This window comes from Pseudorca crassidens, chromosome 1 (assembly GCF_039906515.1).
Source record: "Pseudorca crassidens isolate mPseCra1 chromosome 1, mPseCra1.hap1, whole genome shotgun sequence".
In the NCBI taxonomy this organism is placed as follows: domain Eukaryota; kingdom Metazoa; phylum Chordata; class Mammalia; order Artiodactyla; family Delphinidae; genus Pseudorca; species Pseudorca crassidens.
Window position 1 is genome coordinate 46,862,216 of NC_090296.1, and position 23,375 is coordinate 46,885,590.

The window sequence follows — 23,375 nt, forward strand, 5'->3', positions numbered from 1 at the left end:
TGCAATGAACTTTGTGGTAAATGACTCTTTTTGAATTGTGGTTTTCTCAGGGTATATGCCCAGTAGTGGGATTGCTGCATCGTATGGTAGTCCTATTTTTAGTTTTTTAAGGAACCTCCATACTGTTCTCCATAGTGGCTGTATCAATTTACATTCCCACCAACAGTGCAAGAGTGTTCCCTTTTCTCCACACCCTCTCCAGCATTTACTGTTTGTAGATTTTTTGATGATGGCCATTCTGGAATACTTTATAATGAAGTACTGTAACTCTTAAAAAAGAATTGAGCCATATCAAAATATCTGCATGTACTATCGTGGAACAATCTTCAGAATATATTGTTACATGAAAAAAACAAGGTGAAGGGAAGTATATATAGTATGTTACTGTTTATCTCACAGGAGAGAATATCTATATATATGGGTTTACTTACACTAAAAAAAGAACAATGGAAGGATAAACGTTAAAAAAAAATATATAAAAACTCAACTTACAGAACATAGAAACCTACCCAGTGTGTTTGCTTTGTAAAAAGAATCAGAGTTCCAGCGGTTCAGAGCTGCATACAAGACTTGTGTACAGACTTTGTACATCTGACTACAATAGTGAGTGTCAGAGTCTACTCACCACTGGATATTACTCATACTTTAACATAATATGTCTCTGAAATTAATAAGTTAACAAAAAGAACTACAGAATCTATAAAATTCTACTCCCTACAATCTTTCATAAACTTTTCCATTAACAGACTGACAAGAGAATGTCTCCCTTTAGTTCTTCCCACTTCTTTGCAAATAGAATTCCCATTCTTACATTTTCTTAATCTTCTATAATTCAGTGTGAACACAACGGCATCTTAGATCTGTTGATCTAACAGATCAATAACAGATCATTAACAATACTGGGACACAGCCATAAACCAGAAAATTCAGAAGCCAAATTAGGTGAGGCAGCATGGATGTGACTTCTCTCAACCTGCCCTTACGTGCCTAGCTGTAACAGCCAAGTAAAGCACAGCACAAGAGATAGCCTTGCAAAAAACTGGAAAAAAAAAAGGACTACAGTCAAATGAGTTGAGTCGTTAAAAAAGGAGAAACCCTAGGGCAGAAAAGCCACAAACCTTGAAGAAGAAGCCCTGAGAAAGAAGAACTATATACAAGGAGATCATGCATGAGGATAATAAAACCGGAGGGAGTACTGGGAGCTGAAAATTTTAGGTTGTAGGGAAGAGAGGTTCACAAATTCCTCCAAAAATGCTATGTGTGTCATCTTGCACAAGGGAGCTGTTTACAAAAGGACAGCAGAATTCCTGAACCACCACGGTTCTGCACATTTTAATCAGGAATGTTTTCTAAACAAGTTAGTTTTCTCTGTCCTATCTTGAAATTTGTTCTTCCTAAGTGCAAAATGTCAGAATGAACCCCTTATCTACCACTGGGGGAAAAAAAGGTCCTTAGTTCCCTTTAAGTCACTTCAACTCAACTAATATACCCTGAGTACTTACTTTTTTTAAAAAATAAATTTATTTATTTTATTTATTTATTTGGCTGTGTGGGGTATTTGTTGCTGTGCACAGGCTTTCTCTAGTTGCGGTGAGCGGGGGCTAGTCTTCATTGTGGTGCGTGGGCTTCTCACTGTGGTGGCTTCTCTTGTTGCAGAGCACGGGCTCTAGGCATGCGGGCTTCAGTAGTTGTGGCACATGGGCTCAGTAGTTGTGGCTCGCGGGCTCTAGAGCACAGGCTCAGTAGTTGTGGCGCACAGGCTTAGGTGCTCCGTGCCATGTTAGATCTTCCCAGACCAGGGCTCGAACCCGTGTCCCCTGCATTGGCAGGTTCTTTTTTTTTCTTTTTGTTGTTTTGTTTTTGTTTTTCAGCAGTTTTATTATGATGTGCTTATAATGATTTTCTTTGTATTTATTCTACTTGGGGTTTGTAGTGTTTCTTGAGTCTGTGGCATCAGATCCTTTATCTGTTTTAGAAAATTCTTGGTTATTGTATTACTTTTACAACATTCTCTCTCAGCTTTCCTTCTGTAATTAATGGTGTGTGTGTGTGTGTGTGTGTGTGTGTGTGTGTGTGTGTGTGTGTGTATAATGCTCTTTTTTATCATTATTCCTGAAGTATAGTTCTTCAGAAATCCCTAACGAAAATCATCTGATACTTGTCAAATTCTCTATTCTTTGGAAGAATGGGACTCAGTATTTTGGTTCCACCTGTCCTAAGAAATTTCAAAAGCTCTGTTCAACTTCACAGCCTCTCAGCTACTGTTTTCTGCTCAGCTTCTCAGTCTCTTAATTATTCAATTATAAACAAAGAAAAACACCAAGCGTCAGGCTAATGGCAGGTGGACTCTTAACCACTGAGCCAACAGGGAAGTCCCTGAGTACTTACTTTTAATGTCATTAAAGCTTCTACCCTGGGGACATGGAAGCATCATAAACCCACATATATTAAATAACAACAAAGCAATCCCAACAACCCGCGCCTAGTAAACAGAGCTAAACAACTAAGATTAAAACTGACTCTCTGCTTTATTTTCAAGTAAATCAGGTCTCCAGATGTTCACCCTTCCTCCTCTATGTGCCAGGCATCTTAGGTACAGCAGTGAAAATAAAGACTTGCATTTTTAAACTACCTATCTACACATCAAATGAAATAACCTCCTACAATCTCACAATTATTGCTCAGAATATTATTTCAATGTTCTGGTTAGGCACCTTCAATAACATCCGCCATTCCACAGTTTAAACAAATGAATTTTATTCTACTGAGTATAATTCCCAGCAAAAACGTTCTTCTTATTTCCCCACAGAACATAGATAAAGAATGACATGCATTGCAAAACTACAATGAGGTACCACCTCACACCAGTCAGAATGGGCATCATTAAAAAGTCTACAAATAACAAATGCTAGAGAGGGTGTGGAGAAAAGGGACCCCTCTTACACTGTTGGTGGGAATGTAAGTTGCTGCAAGCACCATGGAAAACAGTATGGAGACTCCTCAGAAAACTAAAAACAGAATTACCATATGATGCAGCAATCCCACTCCTGGGCATATATACAGACAAACCTATAATTCAAAAAGATACATGTACCCTTATGTTCACAGCAGCACTATTCACAATAGCTAAGACATGGAAACAACCTAAATGTCCATCAACAGATGAATGGATAACGAGGATGTATAGATATAGGATGGAATACTACTCAGCCATAAAAAAGAATGAAATAATGCCATTTGCAGCAACATGGATGGACCTAGAGATTATGATACTAAGTAAAGTAAGTCAGAAAGAGAAAGACAAATACCATATAATATCACTTATATGTGGAATCTAAAATACGACACAAGTGAACCTATCAATGAAACAGAAACAGAATCACGGACATAGAGAACAGACTGGTGATTGCCAAGCAGGAGGGGGTTGGGGGAGGGATGGAGTGGGAGGTTGCAGTTAGCAGATGTACGCTTTTATACATAGAATGGATAAACCTATTGTGCACAGAGAACTATATTCAATATCCTATGATAAACCATAATGGAAAAAATATTTTTAAAAATGTATATATATGTATAACTGAATCACCTTGCTGTACAGCAGTAATTAATACAACATGGTAAATCAACTATACTTCAATTAAAAAAAGAGGGACTTCCATGGTGGCGTAGTGGTTAAGAATCCGCCTGCCAATGCAGGGGACACGGGTTCAATCCCTGGTCTGGGAAGATCCCACATGCCGTGGAGCAACTAAGCCACAAGCCACAACTACTGAGCCTGTGTGCTGCAACTACTGAAGCCCTCACGCTTAGAGCCCGTGCTCCGCAACAAGAGAAGCCACCACAACGAGAAGCCTGCGCACCACAACAAAGAGTAGCCCCCGCTCGCCGCAACGAGAGAAAGCCCGTGTGCAGCAACGAAGACCCAACACAGCCAAAAATAAATCAATAAAATAAACAATTTTTTAAAAAAAGAATGATATGCATTAGTATTTGAAAAATTAAAATACTTCAGTAAGCATGCTACAAGTCTGCACACTTAAAATTTTTTTCACGTACTTCACTAATGCTACTGTTAGCATCTAGTGTGTTGGACATAGCAGAGAGGTCTTCTACTTACTGGGTATCTTTTCATTTGCTTCTAACATTTACAGGGTGGGCTCTATTTGAGACTTTTTCTGCATGAAAGACAGACTGATGGATTTCGTCACACATTCTAGCTCACAAGTGTCCTATATTTGTTTGCTCATGATGTAACAGTTCTTCTTTTTCAGTGTTTCCAGGCTTGTGGAGCTGTGCTGCAGGAAGGACAGCTTTGTGCTGGTGGATTTTTTTTATTGGCAGTCCTGCTCAAAAGCCAGATGTGACATTATAGCAGGTCTAAGTACATGTCCATAGAGGTTAGCGATCAGGAAACCTCCACAGTTCTGCACATCTTAATCAGGCATGTTTTCTAAACAAGTTAGTTTTCTCTGTCCTATCTTGAAATTTGTTATTCCTAAGTGCAAAATGTCAGAATGAACTGCTTATCCACCATGAGGGGGAAAAGAGGTCCTTAGTTTCCTTTAAGTCATAGGGTAATCATACAATATTTATAGGTAAGGAATAGGAAAAAGAAATTTTGTACTTTTTCAACGTAAATCAAGATTTACTTAAGGTTGGACTTCCCTTGTGGCACAGTGGTTAAGAATCCACCTGCCAATGCAGGGGACACGGGTTCAAGCCCTGGTCTGGGAAGATCCCGTATGCCGTGGAGCAACTAAGCCCATGTGCCACAACTACTGAGCCTGCGCTCTACAGCACGTGAGCCACAACTACTGAGTCCGCGTGTCACAACTCTGAAGCCTGCACGCCTAGAGCCCGTGCTCTGCAGCAAGAGAAGCCACAGCAATGAGAAGCCCGCGCACGACAACGAAGAGTAGCCCCCACTCACTGCAACTAGAGAAAGGCCCCTCACAGCAATGAAGACCCAACGCAGCCAAAAATAAAAAACAAATAAATGAATTAATTAATTTTAAAAAAAGATTTACTTAAGGTTGATAATCCCTGTTGACTATGTACACTGATGACAACTGATTCTAGAAGTTAGAGGCTGGAAGATGACTAGACAAGAAGGTCACAGGTGCCAAGGGAGAGGATGTCAAGAAGGAAGGCCTGGCCAACTCTGCTAAACACTGCTGAGAGAGCACTAACTCAGGCCAGAAATGCGTCCCCTGGATTTTACGACTGGGGGGGACCAGAGGTGAGGGCTGAAGCAGTAATTAGTGACCTTGGAGAAGGCCATCTCAGTACAGGGATACAGCCAAAAATCAGACCGCAATCATCTGAGGCATAAAAGGGAACGAGCTAAGAGGAGAAGGCAAATGCAAACCACTTTTAAGAAGTTTGGCTGCAAAGGGAGGAAGAGAAAGAGGACAGTGGCTAGAATAAGATGACAAGTTGAAGAAGTTTGGGGTTGTTTGTTTAGAAGGTACCAGAAATGTGAGCAAGTGTGAAAAATGATAGGGTCTTAGCCCAGAAATTCTTGTAGAGCTACAGAACTGTGTGGAGAACTGCCTACTCTATATCTCTACTTAACTGTCACAGAAGCATTTCAAAGTCACAATTTCAAAACTGAATTCATTACCTTTCTTCCAAAACCTGTTGCTCCTCCTGCACTCCTTACCTTGGCGATAGGATCTGTCTATGGAGGACCCATGCAAAGAACTTGAATTTTCCTTGACTATTCTCTCTTACCTGTCCCACCCTATGTTTTATACATAACAAACTACTTATTGTTTCTCTAATGTATTATTCTGTTTATATCTCATTGCTGTGCTCGTGCTTCTCTCTCTACCTAGAATTTCTCCCGATCCCCAAAGATAAACACCTACTTATCTCAAAACTCTACTCACCAAAAAAAAAAAGGGGGGGTGAGAAAAATAAGACAGAGGGAGACACACACACAGCACACTCCCCTTTACGAAGCTTTTCCTGTATATGCTTCCCCAAACTTAACCCTTTTCCTTCTTTCTTTTACTCCAGTGGTTCCTAGATGATCTTGCAGACAATTTATTTCTTCAAGTACAGAAATAAACAACCACCATTTATTATTACCATTTAATACCAAAATACCATAATTTCAGATGAAAAGATGGCTGTTCTTCAGAAGGGTAGCAACCTTACATTAGCTATACTGATACTACACTGCCTTACTTTTCTCACTGCACTGAAGAACAATGAAAATGGCACAGTGTCCTAACAGACTTCTCTTATTAACACCTGTGATACTTTATTTTTCTCATACAAATGCCTCTATTTACTAGTTGATAAGCTCCTTAGGAGCAAGGTTTGTGAATTATTAGTCTTTGTATCTCTGGTATGTAGCATAGCTCCTGGAACAGAATAGGGGCTCAATAAACGTTTGTTAAGTCTGAGGAAGAGAAAGCAGTAGAGAAAGAAAATTAAAGGGCTAAGCAGTAGAGAAAGAAAATTAAAGGGCTAATTAAAAGGCTATAGAAAGAGAGAAAAATCTTTGGAAAATAGCCACCAACTTGTAATTGAAGCTGAAGATGGACTGGTGATCTCTAAGCCAAAAGGATTCTTGACTTGTCTCATTTGCTTTTTGAAAACTCTTGTGTTGAACTGGGTCTCTTCCGAATTTCTCAGAATTACTGGAACATCCCAACCAAACCTGAAGACAGGTAAAAATAAAATAAGACATAATTTTAATAAATATTGAAACTTTATATGTAAAGTTTGCTGTGCTTTATTAGTTATTCCTCTTAACATAAGTATCAGAAAAATAGATTCAGTTACTCAAAATTTTACATTATATTGCAGAATTAATCCAAAACTAAGAGATATTAGAGGCCCCATAGAATTGCAATATATTGTTTGGCTGGCTGAATCAACATACTCTTGAAAACAGAGAGTTCTACTGTTAATTATTGTTGATTACAAAGGAGTGCCATGATTATAGATAAAATGAACCTAACACGGTAGCAAAAAGATAGAATTATTGAATTTTTTAAATGAAATGAAAAGCAAATACATATTTAATGTGCAGACTACTTGATATTATTTATGTGACAAGAGAACTTTTAAACACCAAATATAGCCCTTCATTAATATAACATATTCTCTACTTTAAATTTCATGTAAAAATGTGATAATGAAAGACTTAGAGGGAAAATGGAAGGGATAAACTCAATTCCTTATAAAAGTAGAAAGCAGCTGAGTTTACTCAGTTTAAACAAAACAACTTAAAATGAAAACACATTAGTTAAACCAGGGGACTTTAGGTTAAGATAGCACAGTTAGATTCATACTTTAATGCACTCTTTTCTCTCCACACACTTAGCAGTGATAGATGAAAAAAAAATAAAAAGAGAAATCAGAAGGACCGCACTGAAATGAGTAAACAAACAGCAGGTGTGTTTAAACAAAGCAATAGTACTGCTCAGCAATGAGAAGGAGTAAATTATTACCACAACCACATGGCTAAATCTCAAAAACAACATACTGTGCAAAAGAAGCCTTACATAAAAGAGTACATGCTCTATGACTCCACAATAGGAAATTCTAGAGCAAGCAGAACTAATTTATGGTAGAAATAAAATACAGAACAATGGTTCTTCTAGGGGTGCAGGAGTATGGACTGACTGGGAAAGGGCACAAAGAAACTTTCTCTGGTGATGGTAATGCTCTTACCTTGACTGAGGTTTGAGTTGTATAGATGATAATGTTGGTAACACTTAAGATTTGTACATTTCACTGTATATAAATCTTACTTCAAAAGAAAAATACAAAGAAAAACAAATATTCAACTCTAGCTAAAAATATGCAATGCTTTAGTACTTAATGGATAAAGAGTATAACTTACTTTGAAGTAATCAAGAAATTAACATGGATTGATGGGTAGATAGAGGAACAGATGGATGGACATATATGTAATGAAGACATTATAGTGAAATGTTGATTGTAGAACTTAAGTGATGGGCATATGTGTGTTCACTATGTAATTCTTTTAAGTTTTCTGTATGTTTGAAAATTTTAATAATAAATTGTAATAAAAAAGAGACAGCTGGGTTAAAAGACAAATCTTTACAGATCTGAAAAGGAAAAGAAATACAAAGTAATGAGTAAGGCAGATGCCATGGTTTGATGGGTTCTGAGTCTGGCAGCAGGCAGTGGCAACTAAGCCTTCACACGGTAAGAGGGCTTACAGGTGGTCCACTCAAGACAAGGGCCAGAGCCAGGTTCACAACTTGAATCCAGGAGCTGGGTTAGGCTTATATCAATATGGGACAGAACTTTCATTACAAGACCTGCTCCCTGATGAGGGGGTCTAGAAATCTGGTTAAACAAGCAAGGATGAGGACAAAGGAGGGGGGCAGGGGACTTCCACTAAAATTTAGGTTGCAAACTAAAATTTCAAAACACATGAATAAATCTAATGCTAAGAGAAAGCCAATAAAATTAACAAATGAAATAAAATTTCACTCTAAATGATTTTAATTTTATAGAACAGTTGGATAAGCCTGTTCTGGTCCTGCTTTAAAAAGCTGAAAAGCAAGCCTCTAACAGATCAAAGCATTCCAGGTAAGTTAACTGAATCCCAAAACAAAGTTCAGGAATATTTGTATGAATACAAAAACATCCAGCACCCAATAAGGTAAAATTCACAGTGTTTAGCATCCAATAAAAAATTAACAGGCATGCAAAGAAGCAGGAAAATATAACCCATAACGAGTAGAGAAATGGTACAGATACTAGAATTAGTAAATAAGGATATCAAAATAATTTTTATAACTATATTCCATATGTCAAGAAAATAAGTAAAGATCAAGCATATAATATAGAGACATGGATGATATAAAAAAGATCCCAATCCATTTCTGAAGATGAAAAATACAATGTTTTGGGTGAAAAATACACTAGATGGGATTAGCAGCAGGTTAGATACTACAGAACAAAAGATTAGTAAATTTGAAGACATAGCAGCAGAAAGTATCCAATATGAAACACAAAGGGAAGAAAGGCTGCACAAAAGAACAAAACATCAGTGAGCTGAGGGACAAGTTCAAGCAGGCTAACATACATGTGACTGACGTCTGCAGCGGAGGGGAAGAGACAATACAGGAAAATTACAATACCACTCAGGAACATAAATGTAAAAATTCTTAACAAAATTTTGGCAAATTAAATCCAACAGTATATAAAAATATGTCGAGACCCAGCAAAGTTTATCTCGGGAATGCAAGGCTGGCTTAACATTACATTAAAAATGTAATGTAATTCACCACATTAACAAACTAAAAAAGAAAAACCATACAATCTTCTCAATACATGCAGAAAAACTGCTTGCTAAAATCCAATGTCTAGTCCTGATAAAAACTGTCGGCAAACCAGGAATGTAAAAAAAGAACTTACTCAACCTGATAAAGAGAGGCAATAAAAAAAAAAAGTATAGCTAACATCATACTTAATCAAAAACTGCTTTCTTCCTAAAGTCAGAAACAAGATACTTAATAGCCATGTATCCTTAAGCAATCACTCAACCTCTATGTAACTGTTTCCCCACCTGTAAATGTCTATAACAGGGCTTGGCACTATGTAAGTGCTTACAGTGATGATGATGATGGAGTGGACTTAGGGGTTGGAAGAGAGAAAACAGAAATCCAGTAACTTCTCCTCTTTGATTCTCAGAATCAATTACCCCACAGCTTTTGTCTCCACTGCTCACCATTGCCCCAGTGCCCTTTAGAGGTCAAGTCAGGCATACGGAGTGGCAGGACACAAGATATAACCTTCCTGTTACAGCCATAACACCTTCCCTTTCTTTCCTTCGTCCCTTGGAGTGAAAAAAAGCAAAGAAAAAAACACCACTCTATGCATACTCCTCATTATATTCCCTGGCCCTTTCCTCATTATTTAATTCTCCCTACCTCTCCCCACCCTTTTCTTTCTTTACCCATACTGCCTTACTCTTTATACCCACAGTACCAGCAGTAAAAGCTAGAAGTTAGAGCTCATGGTGTTCATTTCTACTGTAGGTTCAAGTACTGTATTTCAGGTACTTTATAATGTTGTACCTAAAAATTTCAATTAAAGAATCCTTTAAGGCAGGGGTCCCCAACCCCTGGTACCAGTCAGAGGCCTGTTAGGAACTGGGCTGCACAGCAGGAGGTGAGCTGCGGGTGAGCGAAAGAAGCTTCATCTGCCGCTCCCCATCGCTCACATTACCGCCTGAGCCATCACCCCACCCCTCCCCGTCCATGGAAAAATTGTCTTCCACAAAACCCGTCCCTGGTGCCAAAAAGGTTGGGGACTGCTGCTTTAAGGTACAGAAGCCAGAAACCACAAAAGGCAAGGCTTTGGGGAAATTTCTGGAAGCAGTCCATCGTGAGCATAAAATTCCTTTGTAAAATGCTTTTTATACTCCATAATATATTTGGTTTTAATATAAAAATATTATTTCTCCAAATCCTTACATAAAATCAATATTGTAGGAGGATATAACATATCTGCTCTGTGGCTTTGGATACACCTCAGAGTGAAACAAATAATTTGACATGTGCAGTGCTGCTTCTCTTTAAGCGTGCTTATCCAATACTGCTTGGCCCAGCATCACATCAACAGTTGGCAAAGCACATCTATTATTAAAAGAAATTCCTCTCTCGATTTTTATTTTTTTTTGTGGTATGCGGGCCTCTCACTGTTGTGGCCTCTCCCGTTGCAGATCACAGGCTCCGGACGCGCAGGCTCAGCAGTCACGGCTCACGAGCCCAGCCACTCCGCAGCATGTGGGATCTTCCCGGACCAGGGCACGAACCCGTGTCCCCTGCATCGGCAGGCGGACTCTCAACCACTGCGCCACCAGGGAAGCCCTCTCTCGATTTTTAATTTCTCTGCCTCATGCTTAATCTTGGGTCTACATTTTCTAATATCCTACGGTCCTTGATTTAACATCTTTTAAAGTTGTTATGAATCTTGCTCAATCTTTGGCCTTTTAATATTATATAACCTTTTTACTGTGAAGGATAACATACATATAAAAAAGTACACAAAGTACTTTTCTGAATAACAAAATAATTGTTATTCAGGTTAAGAACCAAAATAATATCCTCAGAAAGTCTCCTTGTGTCACCTCCCACATACTACCCCTTCCTTCTCTATCCTGATTTCAATTACTATAATTTAGTTTACCTGCTTTTCAACTTTCATATAAGTGGAAGCATGCTGTGTATACTTTTACTTCCTATTTTATCACATTATGTTGAAGATTCATTCTTGTATCTATACTTAGAGCATTTTTGTGGCTGTATAGTATTCTATTGTACAAACATGCCATAATGTGCTTACTCATTCTACTCTTAATGGACATTTAAGTTGTCCTCACATCTTGGCCATTATGAATAATGTTTATATGAACATTTTGTTCATATGCATTTCTGTTAGGAATGGAAATTCTCGGCCATAATGAATAATGTTTATATGAACATTTTCATAAGAGGCTCTCAATGCACATACATGTACATGCACTTCCGTTAGGAATGGAATTTCTCGGCCATAAGGTCTGTGCTTCTTCAACTTTGGTGGATAATCTTAACAACTGCTCTATGTGGTAGTATCAATTTACACTCCACCAGCAATGAATGAGGGTTCCCCTTGCTCCATATCCTTGTCAAAACATTATTAGATATCCTGGTAGGTGTGTGGTGGCACTGCATTATGGTTCTAATTTTTACTTTCCTGAATATTAATGAGGTTGAGCACTTTTTATGTTTATTGCTACTTGGATATCCTCTTTTGTGAAAGCCCTTTGAAATCCCTTCCCTGTTTTTCTACTGGTCTATTTTTCTTATTTATAGAAAATTCTTTATATGTTCTGAATACAAGCCCTTTATTGGATATATGTTCAGCTCTTCTACACTTTGCCTTTTCACGTACATAATAGTATGTTTTTGGTTTTTTGTTTGTTTTTTTACATAAATGGAGAATGCTTTTTTTGTGTGATTTATTTTTGGCTGTGTTGGGTCTTCGCTGCAGTGCGCGGGCTTCTCGTTGCAGTGGCTTCTCTTTGCTTCAGAGCATGGGCTCTAGGCACACGGGCTTCAGTAGTTGTGGCACGAGGGCTCAGTAGTTGTGGCTTGCAGGCTCTAGAGCATAGGCTCAGTAGTTGTGGCACACGGGCTTAGTTGCTCCGAGACATGTGGGATCTTCCCGGACCAGGGCTCAAACCCGTGTCCCCCGCATTGGCAGGCAGATTCTTAAGCACTGCGCCACCAGGGAAGTCCCATAATGGTATCTCTTGATGAACAGGGTTCTTAATTTTAACACAAAAGTTATTAACCTTTTCCTTTAAGGTTACTGTTTTTGCTCTTTGGCTTTTCATTACTGCCTTATGTGAATTATGGCCTAACACTGCTACACTTCTGAATTACCATTTCAGACATTTTTGTATTCTTGTCCTCTTAGAGGAGTCAGCCAAGCATGGCTAGTGCAGCCAGCACTCAGTCAAGGCTCTGGGTCCTTATTTGACTTTGCCAGCCTTGCTCCCTTGATATCCTCATGCTTTGAAGGGAAAACAGGGGGTGAGGGGGATAGAGTTCACTGTGTAGCAGAGTGACATCACAGCCTGACAACACCTCTTGTCCTAAACATCACACTTAATGTAGTCTAAGATCATGTCAGCTGACACACTGATGACTCACGTTGAGCTTTCAGCCTAGAATAACCCTAAACCTTTTCACATACCTGACCCACCGTGAACTTGCTCTTTTACACAAAAATCCACAACTTTCACAGTTTAAACGTATTTGATGTGGACCAATATTTCTATCTTTAATGTATTACTCAAAAGCCAATATGCAGAAATGATTTGGAATAAGGTTAAATGCTAGAGACTGTCTAAAGAGCAATCCATAATTGGTGCTGCCAAATGGTTCTATAAAATGTTAGTAAGTAGACTCTGTGATGTGTTTCTGGCCACCATCCTACATCTGGCCTTTTTCACATTTTTAGTCAAAAGCGTGAATAAAGACACTGATGCCCTGTGTATCAGATCATGGCTGATATGACATTAGAAGAAACAGTAAAATAGAAAACTGAGCAATTTTCTTTTCAATCAAATTCCATTTTTATCTTTTTCCACTCAAAGTCATTTTGGCAACTGTTAGCAATAGAATACCAACTAAATAAACGTTTCTTAACATTCATTACTTTCTCTTTTATATAAACTCAGCCTCCCACCCCTTTCTTTTCCATTAAGAGAATTTTCCATTCTCTTTACTGTTAAAATGTCATACTTAATCCTCCTGGAATTTTCTATAATTCTGTTTTTTTCCCATTTCTAAAGTGTTTGTTGCACTTGTTCATACTGCTTAAACTTCCAGCACAGCAGTAACCTGGGGACTTCCAATTCTGTCCAGACTTTTTCATATTGCCTGTACACTGTCTTACCCTGCACACACTTCCTAAGCTTCCACCCAGCAGCTGAATCAGAAGAACTGACCTCCTTTCCTTGTTGGAGTCTCACCGAGTCCCTCCTGAAAAAAATTTACTTTGAGGCTAAAGTGTCAAGCTCAGCAGTAAACAACTTTTATCACCCCTTCAGCCTTGAGTTCTAAAGTCAATTAGAAAACACACAGGCAGCTGTTAATCTGGGCGGGGGCGGCGATGAGGGGTAAGCTTCTCTCCTGTGCAATCTCCCAAAGCTGGCCTCACTTGGCTAGTTGGATACTGAGATTGGATCAGGATATAAAAAACATTCTTGGGGGAATCCTTGGTAGAGGAGGAGGGCTGTTTCTGGGCAAACTGATGTGCTAACAGACTTCGAGTAAATTACTCAATCTCTAAAATTCTGTGCCTTTAATTGTAAAAAAGAAGGGTTAGAATAAGTTATCTTAAGGCCCTATTAAGGTTTGAAATGCCATTTCTAAGAGCTTTGTGTTTTCTTCTAGATTGTTCCAAGAAACTTCTTGCCAATAGAAGGGTCATATATTTTGTACCCTAAGCAAATACAAGATAACGCTATATTCTTTCCCTAAGAAGGAATCTGTATCTCATCACACATACACAACCTACTGCATTCGACAAGTAAGATGAGAAACAAGTCAAGGTCAGTTTATCAGGAAGGGTTGGCAGGAGACAGCTATTTCGACACAAAGATTTTAATATACAGAACTATTAAAGTACTGGAGGACTGAAAAGCCAACAAGGGGACACTGAGGTACCCTAGCAAGAAGCAGTTATCCCTCCGAAGGCTAAGGAAACAAAAGGAAGAGTGGGGATTATTACAGTTTAGAAGCTGGGAGAAGGAATCCCCCAGAGCTGGACCCAGACTTTTCCAGTAGGAGTGCTGGCCAGCTGGTGATCATATTTCTGAAGGAGTGCAATAAGGCTGTTTCTAGATATGAGGAAAAACTGTAAACTAAAATAAACTGCTGCTACTCAGGCCTACTGTCACTGCCAGGGTGATGCCAGGGCTGCAGGAATGTAGACCAGGAAAAGGAAGCAAATGGTTAACAGGAAGTCCAACCTTATTAAATATAGAGCACCTCTGAGTCCAAGTTTCAGTCAACCAAGTATGAGTTAACACTTTAGAGTTAGAAATTTTTTTAGAATACACCCAGATAAATAAATGTAATCTGCTCTATTGTTACCTTCTATCCTCCTTGGCCTAACCTACTTACACTCCATTCTCACACACACTACCCAAATTCGCAATGATATAAATTAGCAAACTTTTGTAATTCTTTTAGAGGCTAGGCTATTTCTGACTAGGTCAGATTTTTGTCCCTGTCCTGAGGAACATGAAGAGATCTGGGCCTCATGGCAAAAGGTAATAGAGGTACGTCTTGAGTATAAACACCCTTTGCAAAGCAACTGCCCTGGGAGAGGTTATTACAAGATCTTCAAGCAAGAGAAGCCTAGTTTTCCCAGACACGGAAAGCAGCCTGCTTCCACCAAGAAGGAAAGCTCAGAATGACTGGGGTTTCAAGATTCTCAGCTCTGTCCATTTAGATGTTGCCATTCCTAGTTTCAGGGAACTACTCTTTTCTAGTCAGTGTCCTAAATGAGACATTGACAAGGCTACGTAATTCTAATACCAGCACAAATAAATCTGTGTTCAATTTTTAGCTTTGTGGCATGAAGTAAAGTGCTATAAAACCATAAAAACTCTTGATTCTCTAAGACTTGATCTGAGAGTTTAAAGACATGAGCTTGTCATTTCCTTTCTGTTAAGTGTTAAGGCGCTTGGTCCCCCAAGGCACTTACTTCAGAAATCGTTTAATCACAATCACACAAAGGTAGTAAGTTGATTAATTATGAGGCCAACACATGCCATGGATTACTAGAATCTTATTTCCCATTGGTAAGGAGCTAAAGAAATGACCAAACCCAAATCACATCTTTGAAGGTCCCCCCCCACCCGCCAGGATCCCATTCTGAGTAACGATTTCTTATATATCAGTCCAGTCAAGAGACCAAAACCACACCAGTATTTTAACAGATAATTTAATGTAAAAAAATTGCTAAGCAGATGTTGAAGAACTGAAAAGGCAAAAAGGGGACACTAAGCATCAAAGAAGTAGTAACAGTGGGAAGCACCTATCACACCTGGGACAAGGAATAGAGCAAAGAGGATTACTACAGCTTAGAAATTTGGAGGAAAGACCCCCATGCACGTGGGACTCGGATCTGAGGAAGGGATATTGAAATCTTTGAGGGGGTTCAATAAGGCTGGTTCTAAGAGAGTGGAAAACTATAAACTGCGACCAACTGTTAATGCCAGGGTGAGGCACCATCACTATGGTGAGACAGAGGAAGACAAGAATCAAACAGAAAGCAGCAAGTCCTTTTGCCCTCCTCTAGCCTTCCACTCCCCTTCCCCTATAGGCAGGGCCTCATTGAGGCAGCGAGCTAGTAAAGAAGAAACGTGGTTTAGAGGTTCTGCCCCAGATTCATAGAGCAGAGTATATAAGGGTGGTATGAAGCCTAGAGATGACACTTTAATAATCTGCAGTCCAGAGGAAGCAGAGAGTAGCTGCAGAGTTAGGTTCACTGATTATTTGAAACCATTAAAGGATGTATATGGCATTTTGGTCTCCTTTCTGCACAGTGCCTGGTAAATAGCAAGAGCTTAATAAATGTAGCTAGTAGCGCTCACAGAAACCATCACACAGTTAAATAGAGATACCATACTTCCAGTTGCATGATTCTCTGCTATTGCCACTGGGATTCCAACAACCAGGTGCTCCTGTCTTTCTCCATTCCCACACAGTGCAAGTGGACAGGGGAAAAGTGGAAAGAAACGCAGAGCAGTACCGAGGTAAGAACCATGACAGAGAAAACAGATGACCAATTGAAATTATATTTGGGGAGGTTAAAAAAAATGACAAGCATAGTGAAAAAGCATAGTGGATTAATGGGTTTACCTTCTGCCTAGAGAACTATCAGATGGTTGATCTGATGAGATCTAGATGGTTTTCATTGTTTCTACTCAATGAATCTGTAGCCGTGGCTTAGGGCAGCAAATAAATACTAGTAAAAAGGTTATCTAGATGGGCAAAGCTAACCCAGATGGAGAGAATGGGTGGGTTAGGCTCAAGATAACTGGTTAGGCCCAAATCAGGATGGAGTGGCACTTACATGGTCTTGTGTCCTCAGCAGTGCTTAGTTCAGACTTTTGAAAGTTCTACAATTACCTGGGTTTCCACCCCTTGTAAAAGTCATACTTAAATGGAGTGTTTAGATAATCATTAAGTTTTCAAACCAAGCCAGATTTGGCAGAGCCAGGATTTGAGCTTAAGTCTGTCTGACCCCAAAGTCCGTCTCTTAACCACCACAAACATGAGGTTCCTAACTACCCTTCACCCACAGATGCCACCGTCATTATCAGTATGGTCTTCACTTATTTTCCTCTTACCAGTACTAAAGATGGACATCTGAGATACCTAATTAGTTGAATTAGGCCGACTGAAAATTAATTTTAAAATAATTAGGCCTATTGAAAATTAAAATTTAAGGATATAATGTAATTATCAACTAGTTACTTATTTTCCTTAATGGAGGAAAATTACACTCTTGAAGACAATAACACTAACATTATAGTCAATAAAAGTCCTGTGTTGGGCTTCCCTGGTGGCGCACTGGTTGGGAGTCTGCCTGCCGATGCAGGGGACACGGGTTCGTGCCCCGGTCCAGGAAGATCCCACATGCCGCGGAGCGGCTGGGCCCATGAGCCATGGCCGTTGAGCCTGCGCGTCCGGAGCCTATGCTCCGCAAAGGGAGAGGCCACAACAGTGAGAGGCCCGTGTACCACCAAAAAAAAAAAAAAAAAAAAAAGTCCTGTGTTAAGACAGCTTTTCTCACTTAGGCAACATCTTCCTAACTCCAATTACAAACTTTCTTGAAATGAACAATATCAAGAAAGTCTGATGGGTCAAGAATAACAAATTGTGTAAAACTGGTCTTATTCTTCCCCCACCAACCAACAAGGAATTTTATGATCTACTGCTGATAGGGTGGAAAGCAGTGTGAAAACATTAAAACTTTACTTAGTTCCTAAAGATGGCATATTTTTCAGAAATTGACCAGGGCTTGTGTCCTTTCTTTAACCTAATCACATATATGTGCTCAAAGGGTATTTTAAAACTCATTTTACACAGCCTGCTCTATTCGCTAGCATGTCTTCTCTGACCCTCTGCTCATATATTCTCTGAAATGCTTTCTATTCTCTACTATACACCTTTAACTCCATTTATTTTTCAAAATACTCATTCTTCAAAATCCAGCTCATGTCTCTCTCCTCAATGGATGAGGCCTGTAAGATGGTTTCAAATAGCTGTATTTTTAAGGCTTGCCTAAACATGATACAATGGCATCTCCTCAAGAGAGAAATTTTAGAATTTCTGAGCTAGAATTGCTCAGGGATGAGCTAACAGTCTACTCTCCTTGTCTCCAATAGGCAAAGTGCCCTTACCCCTTACTGTAACTTATCTCTAAGGTCTCTTCCAGCTCTAAAATTATGTCTTTATGGTTCTATAGATCTAAATACTCCTTCAAAAGGTGTGAAATATGTGTAGAAACCATTAAACTCTCAAACGGTAACAGAGTTCAGTCAGTTATAACTTATACTGTAAGATCTGAGGTCAAGTGCTCAGTTCAGGTCAGAACAACAAGGATCAACTCGGTTTACTGTCCACGTCTGTGGACTGCACCGCGGATGACGGGTTCACTCGGGCACACAGTAGGCCCCAATTCCGGACAAAAGCCTGTTGTACAACCTCTCTATCCTAACACCAAGACCTGGCCCTTACTGGTTGCTTTATCGTCTAGAAACAAAGCTGGGTAAAATACCTCAATCAGGCACCACCCTCAGATGCGCGCAGCGACGGGGACCGGACGATGATGCGGAGCAGTGATGCAGGTGCGGTGTCCACCTTGTTTTCCTCCCGGAGCCAGTCGGAGCCGTCGGAGTCCTCGGCACCGGCTCTCCGACAGCCCCAGGTGCCCCAATCCAGCAGCCACCCAGCTCCTCTGCCCCCAGTTGCCCGCCGCGACCCCACTCCCTGGCTGTCCGCCCCGTCGTCCCTTGCCCCTGGCCCTGGGGCACTTACCATCCCAACACCAGGCCGGTGGTCACGATGAAGCAGGTAAAGACCACCGCGATGTAGAAAAGCGGCGAGTACTCGTAGAGCGTTACTAGAAATACCGCAGCCATCAGGGTCTCCTAAGCTGAGCCGGGCTCCAGCCGCTGAGCCCAGTCTAGCCCAGCCGGGCCCTCTCGGCCAGGGTAAAAGCCACTACGGTGCCCCGGAGCGGACAAACTTTGTAGATCCGCACTAGCCTGGAGCTCCGGCAGACTAGTTAGGGGTAACCTCGCGGGCTGCGGGAGCCTGCGTGCCAATCACGAGGCGGCCTACAGGGCTCGCCCCGCCCCTCCCGCTCCCGTCCAGGGTTATTGGCTTCGCAGAGGGGCGGGGCCGCGACTCGCACCGCCCCCGGCTCACGGGCTTGGTGTCCAGCGAGCGTCTTGTTTCGTGGTCTGCCCCAGCGGTACGCGCTTGTCTGCGGCAAAGTCTGAATAGATGTTGGTGCCAACCCCGCCCAAGACTCAGGTAGTGTTTTCTGATGCCAGAGAGAGGAGGCACAGTCCGAAATCCACGTCACAGAGTCAAAATCCTGAGATCCTGCCTATTAGATCTGAGGCGGTTGTGGGAGGAAGAGGGCGGCTGCATCTACAAAGTAAAATAACCCCACACCTACTCTTGTTTTATGTACAAAACTTACAAATAGGCACTGTACGAAACACCAAAAAGAGTCTCACAAGCAGTTTATAGGAGCCTTGTCAGCCTTTTCAAGTTGGATATAATGCTAGAGGAAAATTAGCATTGGGTGTCAAGATTCTCAGAAATAAATCAACTGTCCTCCCATATCCCTTTCTTTTTTTCCTCCCCTATATCCCTCAAATTAGAATTAGATATTTGAATATTTTTTGCATTAATTTTCACTTTAATAATAATTTTAAATATGTATTATGTGTATGTGTATATATGTGCATATATATACATATATACAGTTGACCCTTGAACAAACGCAGGTTTGAACTGCACAAGGTCCATTTATAGGTGGATATTTTTCAATAGTAAATACTATAGTACTACACAGTCTGTGGTTGGTTGAATCCGTGGTTGAGGTATCGCAGATACCAACTAAAGTTATACCCGTCTCTCTCAACACTTCCACTGAGATCTCATGGGTTTGCGTTTGGTCCCAAGGCCACACCTAGCTGCCACGGAGTCAGGGAAACGCAGCATCCCCGCTACAGATCAGGGATTTGTTACCACGGAAGAAAGGGACAAAGGACCTAGAGATAGATAACTAGTAGTCCCTCCACACTCCCAAATCACCAGTAAAATTACTGCTGGAGGAAGATGAGCTAAATTTGTCCTGTGGCTTCACCTATCCTTTGGTGAATGACAACGTATTGGGTATTCTCTGGAGTAGTGCTGTGTGAGAAGCTTGGTTCAACAGCATAATTTTTTAAATTAATTAATTAATTTGTTTATTTTTGGCTGCATTGGGTCTTCGTTGCTGCTCACGGGCTTTCTCTAGTTGCGGCGAGCGGGGGCTACTCTTCGTTGCGGTGCGTGGGCTTCTCATTGCGGAGGCTTCTCTTGTCCAACAACGTAATTTTTTTTTTTTTTTTTTTCTGTACGCGGGCCTCTTACTGTTGTGGCCTCTCCCGTTGCGGAGCACAGGCTCCGGACGCGCAGGCTCAGCGGCCATGGCTCACGGGCCCAGCCGCTCTGCGGCATGTGGGATCTTCCCGGACCGGGGCACGAACCCGTGTCCCCTGCATCAGCAGGAGGACTCTCAACCACTGCGCCACCAGGGAAACCCTGGACATTTTTTTATTATTATTAAAAACAACACTGCAGTGATATTCTTAAAGCTAAATCATTTCCTTGGGATAAATTTCCAGAGGTGGAACTTTTGGTTCAAAAAGTATGTATGTCTTAAGCCTTTGAAGAAACACCGTTCTCCAGAAATGTTGTACCAATTTATGTTCCCTCCCTTTTATCCTCGGTTTTGTCATCATTTGATATTGTCACTTAACAAAATCTTGGCTAATGTGAAAGGCAATTTTATTTCAATAAACAATGAAGAATTTTCATAATGGAAACAAAAATGTAAGGAGTTCCAAGTGAAAGTGGTATATTAAACATATGCCTATAAGTTTGCTCTCTCCCAAAACTCCACTAAAACTACATCAAAGGGATTTTAAAAGTAAATCAACAAAAACAAGAACAGGAAATAAAATAACAGCAGCAACATATTGGAAGATGGAAAACAGCTGAACAAGGATAATTCACTAGCCAGGCTATTAAAGCCAAATCCCAAACCAGCAGTGGAGAAATAGACCCAACCTGACTCACACCAAAGAATTCTCAGAAAAAAGAACAGGAACTGACACAAATTTAAGACAAGCCCTTATTTTCCACTTGGATAACTGCTACAACCATTGAAACTTGTAACTTTATTTCCAACATAGATTCTTTCTAGTACACTCTACACAGTGCTGGCAACATTTTTTTAACACACATATATATTTTTAAACACGTCTTATTTCACTCCACTGCCAAAACTTCTTGGTTGTCATGCTATATGTCCTTGAGAATGAAGTTCCAAGTTCCTTATTTAGCATATCCATCTCTCCATGACCCAGCTCCCACTTACCTCTTACTTATTCATTCAGAAAATGTTTATTGAGGGTCAGATATGTGCCAGACACTGTAGAAAACAGTAGGGATACAGTAATAAGCAAAAAGTGACACATCTCTGTTCTCATGGAGTTTATCATCTAATGGAAAAGACAAACATTAACCAAAGAATCTTGAACAAAATATAAAGGCAAAATTATAACTGCTATTAAAAATAGGTACATGGAGCTATGAGAGTAAATAATGGGGAAATGGGGAATATAAGGAAGATCAAGGAAGACTTCCCTAAAGAACAGATGGTTGACCTGAGAGCTGATGGAAAGAGGTTTACCAGGCAAAGGGACAGGATGGGACAAAAAGCATTTAGGTCAGAAGCTACAGCATGTGCAAAGGCCCTGTGGTGGGAAAATCATAGCATACCTGAGGAATGAAAGGCCAGCATGGAGAGGGAGGAGGAACATGCTATGAGATGAAAATGGAGACATAGGTAGGGCCCAGATCATACATGAGTCTTGCCATTTTAACTACTCAAATAACCTAAGAGCAATGAGGAGCCTCTGATATGACTGAAGAAGAGAGTTTTATGGACTGAATTGTGTCCCCTTCTCAAAATTCGTATGTTGAGGCCTTAACCCCGCAATGTGACTGTATTTGAAGATAGGGCCTTTAAGTAAGTAATGAAGGTTAAGTGAAGTCATAAGGGTGGGATCCTAATCTAATAGGACTGGTGTACTTATTTAAAAAAAAAAAAGACAAGACACCAGAGATTGCTCTCTGTGTACACGTGTGTACAGAGAAAAGGCCATATGAGAACACAGCAAGAAAGCAGCTGTCTAAAAACCATGGAAGAGAATTCTCTCCCGAAAGACTGCTGGCACCTTGATGCTGGGCTTCTGGCCTCCAGAACTATGAGAAAATTTCTATTGTTTTAGCCACCCAGTCTGTGGTATTCTATTATGGCAGCCCAGGCAAACTAATATAGGGAGTGACATTCTATTTGCATTTTATTTTATTTTATTTATTTAGTTTTTTTGTGATACGTGGGCCTCTCACTGCTGTAGCCTCTCCCACTGCAGAGCACAGGCTCCGGATGCGCAGGGTCAGTGGCCATGGCTTACGGGCCCAGCTGCTCCACGGCATGTGGGATCTTCCTGGACCGGGACACGAACCCGTGTCCCCTGCATCGGCAGGCGGACTGTCAACCATTGAGCCAACAGGGAAGCCCCTATTTGCATTTTAAATCAATTACTTTAGCTATTGTGTAGAAAACTTATTGGAAGGAGGCTGGGATGGATATAAGTGAATATGGAGGTACAAATTAATAGATTCTTTCAAAAGTCCAGAGAAGAAATATTGGTAACTCTGATTAGGAAAGTGATGAGGACTTGCAGTGAAGTGGATTATTAGTTAGAAGTGATTTCAACTGTGAGTGACTAAATAAATAAATAAAAACAGTATCTTACTTGAGATAGAAGTTTATTTCTCTTTCAGGTGAAAGTCCAGAAGTAGGTAATGCAGGATTGATACAGTGCTTCACAGTGCAAGGGACCCAGGCTTCTATTTTGCTCCACTATGTGTAGCCCCCATTCCTAAGGTCACCTCATGGTCCAAGATACCTGCTGCAGCTCCAGCCACCATGTCCAGATTCCTGCTAGCAAGAGGGAGGAAAAAGAGGAAAAATGAGACACCATTTCAATTTAAGGAAACTCTAAGGATATACGACACATTCTGTTGGCCAAAATTTAACTGGAAGGGAGGCTGGAAAATACAGTCTTTGTTCAGGGTGGCTGTGTGTCCAGCTAAAACTAGAAGGCTCTATTACTTACAGAAGGAGGAAACAGTTTGAAGGAGAGAACTCTTGTCACAGAAGTATACAGAACCTAATGATGCATTGGACATGCGGCATGAGAGTAGCAGGAGTTGAAGTTTCTGGCTTCTTCTACCAGTTGAGTGGATGTAGCTGTCATTGACTGAAATTAGACCCTAAATCTCCAATCTCTCACCACTCATCCCTGTTCCCCTTCTCTCATTCCCTCCAAATACAAATCTTAGACCTATCGAATTACCAGTCTTCTAAAATACATTAGAGATGCAGGTATGTGAGGCCTGAAGCACATACCATTTGGGGGGCCCATTCTAGGAGGGTGAATACAAAATCACAAA

At 40.5% G+C, this 23,375-nt stretch overlaps 1 protein-coding gene across 2 annotated transcripts in view; it reads right to left on the reverse strand.

Moving 5' to 3' along the window:
* Window positions 1-18,874, reverse strand: part of CGRRF1 (cell growth regulator with ring finger domain 1) — a 29,921-nt gene extending 11,047 nt beyond the window's left edge. The window contains exons 1-2 of one of the 2 annotated variants that reach the window (XM_067735227.1): window positions 18,606-18,874; window positions 6,531-6,670 (exon numbers count right to left, since the gene is read on the reverse strand). In XM_067735227.1, the coding sequence (XP_067591328.1) occupies window positions 6,531-6,670; window positions 18,606-18,709 (244 nt within the window). In that variant the 5' untranslated portion in view covers window positions 18,710-18,874. Of the gene's footprint in view, window positions 1-6,530; window positions 6,671-18,345 lie in introns of both variants that reach the window. The other variant, XM_067735238.1, reaches the window with a different exon arrangement.
* Window positions 18,875-23,375: the final 4,501 nt, after the last annotated feature.